Here is an 11,769-nt window from a genome sequence, read left to right as displayed (position 1 = left end):
TGATATTTTATTGTTATTAAACTATAAAATGATTTTTTAACTATTTTTAATGTTTTTTTAACTATATAAAAGTATTTAAAATATTTTTGTTTTAATATATAATAATATATATTATTTTTAAATTCATTTCAAAAATACATATTAAAAATAAGGATGGACAGGCTGACACGTGATGATATTTAGGTATATTCAAGTGTGTCTGAAAAAAAAAATTTTATTTTTTATTAAGATACGGTTGAACACGGCAAACACGCGTGTTGGACGAGTATCGATAAATATCATGTCCAAAATGTGTTCGACACACAGATACAACAACTCAACGAAGTGTCCCCGTGGTTTATAGAATTAAACATATTCAATCAAACACATTAATCTATCTAACTATTTAAAGTGTGATATTTGTATAAAAACATCATTATTAAAGTATCTATATATTTCAGTTGCTGAAAAGTACAACGGGCACGAGTTGCTCTCCCCCTCGCTCTTCTTTGTTCTATAAATTGCCGTGTTCACCAATTAAGCAGACACCCCTACACATCTTTTCTTTTTTCTCCCCCCTTTTGTTAGTCTCTTACTGCTCCAACTCCAAAACCACACCTCTCTTTCTCTTTTCGTCTTCTATAAATTGCTCATTGAACAGGGGAAGCAGCATATCTATTATCCACCTCTGTTCTTTTCTTCCTTGTTTTTCTTTGTCGCAACCTTCCACCTCTTTCTCATTATTTCTCCCAAGTTACACATACGATTATTATTAATGAATCATCATCACAAGTGAGTACCAACATAGTGAAGCTCACAGAGTCGTTCTTCCATTCGACTGTTTCGGCAGCAAGTTCACAAGTGCAAAAATCATCAATGGCCTTGTTTGGTGGGTTATTGGGTCAATACCAGAAGAGAAGGCTTCTCTTCACTGTAGAAGAAAGCAATAATAATAAAGGAGGCAATAACAAAGTTAACCCCTGGCTTGAATCAATGAGAGCTTCTTCTCCTACACGAATCACACCCAACAACAATAACAACCAAGACGATAGCAACAACAACCCCTCTTGGATCGTAAGTTTTAACTAACATACATATATATACCAATACCATTCTTTCTTGGATTCATACCCTTTGCTGTTTCTTTGCCCTTTTTCCCATCATATTCATCAACATCACTATGTACATCAGCCAAATATTTTTCCCTTTAGAGTTTGGTACATCGAAAAATTAATGTATTTAGATTTACTTTGTGTCCAAATACATTCAAGTTTTGAATGTACCAAAATCTTTTAAAGTGATAGTAAAGGAGTAAGTTTCTCAAAAAGAATGATGGTGGCCAATAATGAGTGAACCATGAACATTGAACTTAAATATAATTATTAATATTGAAGAGAAGCATTGATTATGAAACGCACTATTAACAAGCTAAGTAGTGTATCATTTATAATCATGCATTCGATTTGGCAAAAAAGACAGAGAGGACCAAATGCCTCTGCTACAACGTGAATGATATGCTTCTTTGTTGGTTTGTTAGTGGTTTGTGTTGTTGTAAGTTTAGCTTGTTCCCTCACAACTCTTTACGAGTTCAGATGAGGCTCTGAAGATGTTTGATGAGATGATATGGAACTAAATAGTGTAGTCTGATTTTGCAGGTTGGTCATCCATCTGCGCTGAAGATGTTTGATGAGATAATATGGAACTCGAAAGGGAAGCAAGTTGTTGTGTTTCTTGATTACGATGGAACTCTTTCTCCAATTGTTGCAGATCCAGAGAAAGCATTCATGACTAAAAAGGTTCCTCTCTTAACACTTAAAAGAAGGTGGCTACTTTCATGAGCACGCCTTCACGTGAAGATAGTATTATGAACTTTTAGATTATTCAACATGTTTAACTGAATCATTTAACAGTTTAATCGATAAAGATTTTTTTTTTTTTTTGAAAATAACCATCTAAAAGAAACTCTATACTTCTCAATAGAAAATGATAAATATTGATTTTATTATTTTCATGCTTTATTCACTCAGATGAGAGCAATACTAAAGGACATAGCAAGACTATTTCCCACTGCCATAGTAACCGGAAGATGTATTGACAAGGTGCATTTTTTTTTCTTCCCTGCAAAACTAAAATCTGAGAGACAATTTTTTTTTTTTGAAAAAGAAAATATAAATAATAAATAAATAAAATTTTTAGGTATACGATTTTGTAAGATTGGGAGAAGTGTACTATGCTGGAAGTCACGGTATGGACATCAAAGGACCAACAAAAAGCCGCAATCATCAGAAAGTGAGTCATACTTTCCACCAGAACCAAATTATAAACATAGTTGGATTTCTTTATTTTAGGTGAAAATAACCCTTCTTAGTTATTCCTTTTAAAAAAAAATCATTTTTAAACAATATGCTCTAATAAAGTTGTTGTTCTTTGCTTAGATTCTTAATTATTCTTGTTTTGTTTCCAGGGTAATAATAATGAAGCATTAGTGCTCTTCCAACCTGCGAGTCAATTCTTGCCCATGATCAACGAGGTTCGTTTTGTCTAATTTTGTTTGCATCCATTTTTTCAATGTCAAATACTCAAATGATGTAGAATATATAATAATACTTTATGTTAAAGTAATAACATAATTTGATCAATAAAAAATGACATTCTAGTTAATATTGAATAGAAGTAAAAACTCACTTAGAATTTGTTTTCATACGAAGTTGATAGTTAAAAATAATTAGATAATAATTTAGTTAAATATATTAAATCATTTATGATTTTTAAATATCAATTTTACATAAAATTGGTATCAACTTTATATAAAGATAACTGTACTTGAGTTTTTACTTCTAATAAAAATAGATCAGTATAGTTCAAGAACAATAATTTACTAGTAACTTTTATGATTTATGGAAATGTTCTCATATACTTTTTTTTCTTTTTTTGTTTTATTCTTTATTTGGTTTCAGGTGTACAAGATCTTGGTAGAAAAAATGAAAGCTATTCCAGGGGCTAAAGTAGAAAACAACAAGTTTTGTCTGTCCGTGCACTTTCGATGTGTTGAAGAAAAGGTACCACCTAATTAAAGAATTTTTTTTAAATCCCTTTAATAAACTTTGTTCACCAAACATGCACACACGCACGCGCAAAACTCACAGAAGTTAAATTGATGGGTCAAATTACTAGTATTATTATATTTTTAAATTTTTATAATTTTAAAATCTATCTATTTTTTTAACCTTTATTTGCTTTATCTTTAGTGCTGGTCAGCCTTGGCGGAACAAGTTAATTCAGTGCTCAAGGAGTACCCAAAACTTAAGTTAACACACGGGAGAAAAGTGATTGAGATTCGTCCAACTATAAAATGGGACAAAGGCAAGGCTATTGAATTCTTGTTAGAGTCACTAGGTGAGTATTTTTCATTCTAAAAAATAAAAAATATGTAATTAATTAACTAATATATATTATATATGTGTGCAGTGGTGCTAACTATAACATATGTTCTTTGGTGATTTTTAGGCTATGCAAATTCTACCAGCGTATTTCCCATCTATATTGGTGATGATAGAACTGATGAGGATGCTTTTAAGGTAACAGAATTGCCGTCACCAAAACCAACTTGTTAAAATTATTGCATTATTATATTCAACTCTCATATTCATATTCTTATTCTAACTAGAGACTATTAAAAAATTATTTTAACTGTCATTTATTTTATTTTTAGTGGTAATAAAAATAACTGTTAATATATTTATCAGTAATTAAACATTAGTTATTTTATATTTTTTCGTTAAAAAATTTTAGTAACAATTATATACTTGCCGATGAAGACTATTTTTAATAGTTACAAAAAATATATAATTATCATTATAACATGTAGTAATAACAATAAATATATAATTGTTACAAAACATAAGTTAAATAAGATATATAATAATAATTATTATATTTTTGGTACTAAAAATTTGTTGTTAAAAATAATTTTATGGTAGTGAGACTTTTAATTTTTTGGATATCATATATAACAGGTTCTACGTAGTAAGGGCCAAGGAATTGGGATTCTTGTTTCTCAAATTCAAAAAGAAACTAAGGCTATCTACACTTTGCATGATCCTTTAGAGGTATTAATTCATGTTTATCAATTAACGCATTATCTAACAATAATAGCCATTAATATTGTATTCATTTTTCCACATTAATAATGAATATGTGCAATATAAAATAAATTTAATGAAATTTTATTTACAGGTTGGACAATTTTTAAGGCGTTTGGCAGATTGGAAAAAAAAACAAGTTCTAGCCATACACCCACCACAAATTGTAGATTTGTAGATGAGTTTAATTTTTAGGTAATTGATACCTTCCAAGGAATATAGTCAAGGGGTGGCTCAAATTGTATCCCTTAATTATTAGTTTCCTTTTGAAAAATAGAAACTATTATTGTTGTTGTTTCATAATGTAAATTTTAGACTGTATTTGAAATTTATAATTTTGGAAGAAAATATAAATTATTAAAAGATAGATAAAGATAAATTTCTGTGTTTTTATTTCTATTAATTATATATGTATTTTTGTCTTAAAAATAGAATTCAAATATAACGTTATGAACAAATTAAAGTGCAAATTGAATTATTATTATTATTATTATTATTATTATTATTATTATTATTATTATTATTATTATTATTATTATTATTATGTGAATGTATCCTGTTGCATGCGCACACGCGGATAGTGAAAGATAATGTTTATTGCTGCAGACCTCCAGTGCAATTTTTGCCATGCATTGCGTGCCAACCTTGTTGTCTCAATTGTACTTATTATTGTACGTCTTGTTTTATGTTGGAAAGTGTAAACAATGAAAACGAAAATGATTTACTTCCAGCTTCAAAATACGTGTTCAAATAAACTAATATCAATGGAAAATTTTAAGTATTTTAGTGTTTTAAGTATTTCAATAATTTTAGTTTTTGATTTTAATAATAAAATTTATACATGATTTATAAAATTGATAGTTAAAATTATTAGAATATCTAAAATATTTTTAATATTATAAATAAAAAATTAATTGAATTAAAAACTAATTTTTTTGTCATTAAAACTGAAAAGTATGAGATTCAGAGTTCTGAGTGTGTGAACAAAAAGATGAACTAAGGCTATGTTTGGTTGGAAGGAAAGAAATATAGAGGAAAAAAATAGAAAGGAAAGAAAGAAAAGAAAAGAAATTGAGTGAATTTTTATTTTCTTTAAATGTGTTTGGATGAAAGGAAAATAAGAAGGAAAGAAATGGTATAAAAAGACAATTTTACCCTTATATTATAAAATATATTGAAAAAAGTAAAGGGGTAATATTGGAAGTAGAGAGAGATAAATAGTTTTCTCTCCATTTTCTCTCCATTGTTGGAGGGAAAGAAAATTGGTGGGTCCCACCAATATTTTTCCATTCATTTTCTTTCCTCTCCCATTTCTCTCCTCAACCAAACAAAGGAAAATAACTATTTTCCTTCCAATTTCTTTCCCTTCCTTTTCTTTCCTCCCATTTTCACCTCAAACAAACACACCATAAGAGCCTAAGAGAAAAGAAAATGAGAGAGAATAATATAGAGAGCAGTTTGATAGAGAAATTGATAAATTCTATTATTTATAAGTTGAAGTAAGTGTTTATAGTTTACACTGTGAGGTAGCTATTTATAGAAGATCTAGTTATATGCAAAATAACAAACTCAACTAATTTTGCCAACCAATCTTGCCACATCATTAACTTGCTAACTAACTTCAGAAGTTTCACATGCTTCTTCTTCTTTTTTTTCTTCTTCTTCTTTTCACTACTTGTATCATCCTCCTTGTGGAAGAGCTATAGTTGAAGGTAAAGCACTCTCATAATCACTATTGTGTGAGTTCAGGTGTGAAGAGAAGAGAAGAAGGATGAAGAAAGGGAGCAGAGGGAACAGAGAGAAGGTTGGAGGAAGAGAGAAGTGAGAGAAGAAGTTGAAAGAAAATATGCACTCTGAAATTGATCAACTCAAAATGAGCATTCTAACTGATTACAAGAATGAACAGTATTCTACTTATAATATCTATTTTGCTAGGCTACTTAATTTACCAGTCTTCTAAGTTACCAGTTACATACAAGAGTCAAGGCCTTCTAGTTACTTCTAACATCTAACTAATTATATAATTACTCTAACTAACTGAGTAATAAATCTCAAGTAACACCCCTTCTTAAACTTGGACTATGGATGTCCAATAGTCAGAGTTTGCTTTCATATGACTTGAACATGCTTGGTGCCAATGCTTTGGTTAGAATGTCTACTGTTTGTTCACTGTTGGCAATTATCAATAATTTGGTGACCCCCTCTTGCCACTTATCCCTCACAATATGGCAATCAACTTCTATATGCTTGGTTCGTTCATGATACACTGGATTGGCTGCTATGTGCGGTGCATATTAACTGTCACAGTAAATGACTATTGGCTTCTGCTGCTCTATTTGAAGTTCCTTCATCATGTAGGCTAGCCATTGAGCTTCCTTTATGGCTGATGCAAGAGCTCTATATTTGACTTCACACGAGGATGTGATGCGTGAGCATCTTTCCTATCTTTTCCTAGTGAATTTGTATCTAATTTGTTGAGTTTACTAAAGAACTAATTATCTTTTAGCCAATATGGATGCTACTTTGAGTCTTTTACAATTTTGTTTATTTTAAGTAGCATTCGCCTGGATTTGATAGAGTTTTTGCAGCACAAGAATCAAAGGAGATGGCAACGAGGAGCGACGTGTACGCGTGACTGACGCGTACGCGTGATTTGGAGCTTTCCATGGCAACGCGTGCACATGACTGACGCGTACGCGTGACATGCACCACGTGCAGAAAAATGCAGAAAATGCTGGTGGCGATTTATGGGCTGTTTTGACCCAGTTTCTAGTCCAGAAAACACAGATTAGAAGTTGCAGAATGGACAAAACAAGTGGTCCCCACTCATCAGTTCAAGACTTGTTAATTAATTCAAATTTAAATTCAAATCTTATTTTTAGGAAAAGATATTATTTTAGTTTTAGATAGATTTTAAATTAATTAGGATTAGTTATAAAAAGGGGAGACTTCTCTTCTATCAGGAGACTCCGGACAACATTATTCCATTCCAATTTTTACAATCCTAGTTTTTCTACTTTGAACTATGAGCAACTAATCCTCCATTGTTAAGGTTATGAGCTCTGTCTATTTGTATGGATTGATTTTATTGATTTTTCTATTTTAATTTATGCATGGATTTATAATTTAATAATTGTTTTCGCTCTTTATTTTATGAATTTGGGTGGAACGGAAGTATGACCCTCTTTCTATTTGAGTTCTTGTAAAACTTGGAAAAGCTCTTTACTTGAACAACAGCTTGAAAACATATTCTCCTAAATTTTAATTACTTGGATTTAACGGGATACGTGACATATAATCCCCTTATTTTTAGATAATTAGAATTTTTGTGGCATATAAACTGGAATTTGATCATGTAGCTTCTAATTGGAATTAATTGACCAAAGAATTGGCTGTTGATGAATTTTAGAGGAGATTAGAAAGGTCTAAGGAATTAGGGTCTAGTCACATATAGTTTGCCATAAATTAAATCCTACATGATTAAAATAGTTAGTAAGAAAAGTTAATCCGGAAAAATAGATAATTCTGAAGCCTTAACTGTTTCTCTAATATTTTATTTTCAACTCAATTACTTTACTATTTTAATTTCTGCACAATTATTTAATGCTCTTTGTACACTCAACATACTATTCTGTTTATCTAACTAAGTAATTTAATCAACCATTGTTGCTTGATCCATCAATCCTCGTGGGATCGACCCTTACTCACGTAAGATATTACTTGGTACGACCCGGTGCACTTACCGGTTAGTCTGTGGTTGTAAAAACACCGCACCAGGATGCTGCAACCGTGTCCTATTTTTTACTCTTCCATGATATAATCGATGTCCCTAAGAAAAAATAATGCCTAGTGACTGATCTCCTAGAATCTGGATAGGTAGCCCAATCGCTGTCTGAGAAGCCAGATGTTGTGAAATCTGTTGTGGCAGAGAAGAACATTCGTTTAGCTAGTGCTCCCTTGAGGTACTTGAGAAGTCTCAAAGCTGCCTCAAAGTGTTTGTTTGTGACACAGTCATGAAATTGACTCAACTTACTAACCACATAGGCAATTTTTGGTTTGGTGTTTGTGAGATACAAGAGATACAAGAGCCTGCCAATAATTCTACGATACTCTGAATTAGAAGCCAGCAATGTTCCAGATTCCTTTGATAGGTGGGTGGTGTAATCCATGGGAGTAGAAGTCGGTTTGGCAGCCAACATTCCATAGTCTTAAAGAAGGTCTAGGCAGTACTTGCGTTGACACACTACGATCCCCCTTTTGCTTCTTGCAATTTCCATGCCAAGGAAGTACTTTAGCTTTCCATGATCTTTAATCTTGTACAAATCATGTAGGTAGTGCTTCATCCTATTGATTTCTCCTAAGTCATCACTAGCAAGGACGAGATCATCAACAAAAACTAGGATAACAGTGAAACCAGTGACAGAAAGCTTAGTGAACATGCTATAATCATGCTTGGATTGACTATAGCATACTGTTGTGAGTGAAGCTGCCATTTTGGTATTCCATTGTCTCGAGGTTTGCTTTAATCTATACAAGGATTTATCTAACTTGCATACAAGATCTGGTTCCAGAAGGTACAATTTCGGAGGGGGTCTCATATAGACAACTTCATCCAAATCACCATGTAAAAATTTATATTTATATCTAATTGATGTAAATTCCAATTCTTGACTGCTCCTATGGCCATCACTATTTTGAAAGTATTCATTTTAACCACTGGACTAAATGTGTCCTTGTAGTCAACATCTTGTGTTTGGGAGAAACCTTGAGCAACTAACCATGCCTTGTACCTTTCCACAGAACCATCAGGATTGAGCTTGAGTTTAAACACCCATTTGCACCCCACTGCTTTCTTTCCCACAGGTAGCTTGGTAAGAGTCCAGGTTTTATTCTTTTCCAGAGTAGAAAGTTCACTGTTAATTGCTTCTTTCCAGTTTGAATCCAGAATGGCCTCATAATAGGTTTTTGGTTCTAAATGCATGGATGCAGCTAATGCAAATTATTTGTGTTTTGAAGAGAGAGAATTATATGACAATACCCGAGAGAGAGAGAGAGAGGGGGGATATTTACTCATTGGTGATAAATTAGAGTTAGATGAGCTGTTAGGGGAGGATACAAGCATGCAATGGAAGTCTCTTAGGTATGAAGGGGGTCTCCTTTCCCTTTCGGACCTTCTAAGAGGATACTGTTGCTCAGGGTAAGCATTGTGAGACACATTTGAACCAAAGACATCAGGTTGTGGTCCTCCAATAGTGTCAGCAGTTGCTTCACTATTAATTGTAAAATGATTTTGGGGTTCATGAGATGCAATGTATGTTGAGGAGTGATGAGGTGAGTGAAGTGATGCATTGAATGTATTGGATCTTACTGATACAAAGTCAGGTGGTGCATTACGAGTTAATGTGTCAAAGGGATCAAGTTGTGCTAAAGATGATGAAAATGAATGCAATGTAGTACCGAAATTAGAATCTATGGTAGTGTGAAAGGGAAAAGAGTTTTCATAAAAGACTACATTTTTAGGGATGAAGATATCTCTAATTGAAAGATCATACATGATGTACCCTTTTGTGCCAATTTTGTGTCTAAGATGTACATATTTTCTTGCTCTGTTATCTAATTTAGTTCGATGAGCCATTAAGGTAGATGCATATGCCAGACACCTAAAGACTTTCAAATACTCAATTGATGGTAATTTATATTTTAAAATTTGATATAGTGATGTAATTTGTAACAAAGTACTTGGCAATCTATTTATAATGTGCACTGCATGTGCAGTAGCATAATTCCAAAATTTCTTTGGTGTTGTAGAATGAAACATTAGCACTCTTGTCACTTCAAGTAAGTGTTGATGTTTGTGCTCAACAACCCCATTTTGTTGAGGTGTTTCAACACAAGTAGTTTGATGCACAATGCCTTTTGAGTTGTAAAAATGAGGCAGTTTGAATTCCAAACCATTGTCCGTTCAAATTTTCTTAATGGATGTGTTAAACTGGTTTTGGACCAAATGCACAAAATTTTGAACCAATTGTGAAACCTCAGACTTTGACTTAATGAAAAGCAACCATATATATCTACTTTTGTCATCAATTACAGTAAGAAAATATTTGTGTCATTGAATGAATGGAGTGCCAAGCAGCCCCCAAATGTCTATGTGAACTAGGTCAAACAAGGATACAGACTCTGTATTACTAATAGGAAAAGACAGCCTTTTTTTCTTTGCAAAGTGACATGAATCACAAGGGTTAGTTTGACCTTTATTAACTAAAAACCTATATGACTATTGCATTTTTTTAACCTTTGATATGGAATGTGTCCTAATCTAAAATGCCAAATGGCTACTGTATCATTCTTGCTTTGATCTGAAATACTTGAAGATGCCAATGCTGATGCAATGCTTGAAGGTGAAATTGGTGTGAGGTTTTCAAATGCATAGAGACCTCTCTTTTGCTCAGCTACTCCAATCATCCTCTTGGAGATTTGATCCTGAATCTCACAGGAAGAGTCATTAAAAATGAATTTGTAACTAAGTTCAGCAGTCAATCTTGATACTGAAATAAAGTTAAACTTGAAGTTTGGTATATACAATGCATGTCCTAAATGAAAGTGTTATGTAAATTGCACTACTCCAGTTATGTTGGTGATTGTTTAGGTTCCATCTAGCAGATTTACATATACATGTTTTATATGATGCAATGATTTGAATGCTTTAATTGAAAATGCTACATGATGTGTTGCTTCTGAGTCTATAACCTAGGAATCTGAACGGAAAGTCGACAGAGACATGATGTATGCTATATTTGGATGTTGTATATTCTCCCTTTCTAAAAGAGCTAGCAGTGCCAGTTTTTGATCTGTAGAGAATGAAAATTCAGAACCATTACTTGCTACCTAAGTTAAAGTGGAGGGGGAGTTGATGATTCCAACTTTCTCATCAGCTATAGCACTATTTATCCTGCCATCTCCACTGTTGTTCCTCAGATGAGGCGGCAAACCATGCTTTTTGTAACAAACATCTTCTATGTGGCCACTTCTACCGCAAAAAGTGCATTGCTTGTAGCTTCTACCCCCTTTGCCACCATTCCTTCCTCCTCGATCTCTAAAGGTTCTTCCCCTTCTTACTTGTTGAAATCCTTGTTGCTGAAATTCTTGTGCATCGAATCTTGGATTAGCAATGGTGGCTAGGGTCTTGCAGTAAAAAATTTTTCCATTCTGCCTTTCTGGTTGAAGCAGCATTGAGAAAGTAGCATCCAGTCTTGGAAGAGGTTTCATAAGCATCACTTGAGATCGGACCACAGCGAATTGATCATTCAATCCTCTTAAAAATCTTACCACATAATTCTCTTCCTTCTTTGTTCGAATAACATCTAAACCACAATCACAAATTTCATTGCATCTTTTGCAAGTTGGTATTGGATCAAAATTATCCAGTTCCTCACAGATTTTCTTTATTGCAAATAGCTTTTCTTGCAATTCGGCAATTCAAGAAATATCTCCCTGGTAGCACCCATGTCTCAGATCTTTCCACAAATCTTCAGCCACTTTAATCCACATGACACTTTGAGCAATATTGGGAATCAGTGATAGATTTAACCATGCCATCACATACATGTTGCATCTTTCCCACGCTCTGAATAGTGGATCTTCCTTT

At 32.8% G+C, this 11,769-nt stretch overlaps 1 protein-coding gene across 1 annotated transcript; it reads left to right on the top strand.

The window, feature by feature from the left end:
- The first annotated feature begins 723 nt into the window (after positions 1-723).
- On the top strand, positions 724-4,524 carry LOC112703167 (probable trehalose-phosphate phosphatase D). Its single transcript, XM_025754501.3, has 10 exons — positions 724-1,053; positions 1,635-1,775; positions 2,007-2,078; positions 2,176-2,268; positions 2,444-2,509; positions 2,937-3,038; positions 3,228-3,375; positions 3,487-3,557; positions 3,996-4,088; positions 4,216-4,524. Exons 1-10 carry the CDS (start codon positions 856-858, stop codon positions 4,297-4,299), a joined length of 1,068 nt encoding a protein of 355 aa, XP_025610286.1. The 5' UTR covers positions 724-855; the 3' UTR covers positions 4,300-4,524.
- The last annotated feature ends 7,245 nt before the right edge of the window (positions 4,525-11,769 follow it).

The sequence above is a fragment of the Arachis hypogaea genome, chromosome 7 (genome assembly GCF_003086295.3).
Source record: "Arachis hypogaea cultivar Tifrunner chromosome 7, arahy.Tifrunner.gnm2.J5K5, whole genome shotgun sequence".
In the NCBI taxonomy this organism is placed as follows: domain Eukaryota; kingdom Viridiplantae; phylum Streptophyta; class Magnoliopsida; order Fabales; family Fabaceae; genus Arachis; species Arachis hypogaea.
The sequence above is the reverse complement of the archived record's forward strand: the minus strand, read 5'-3'. Positions and strand labels throughout refer to the sequence as shown.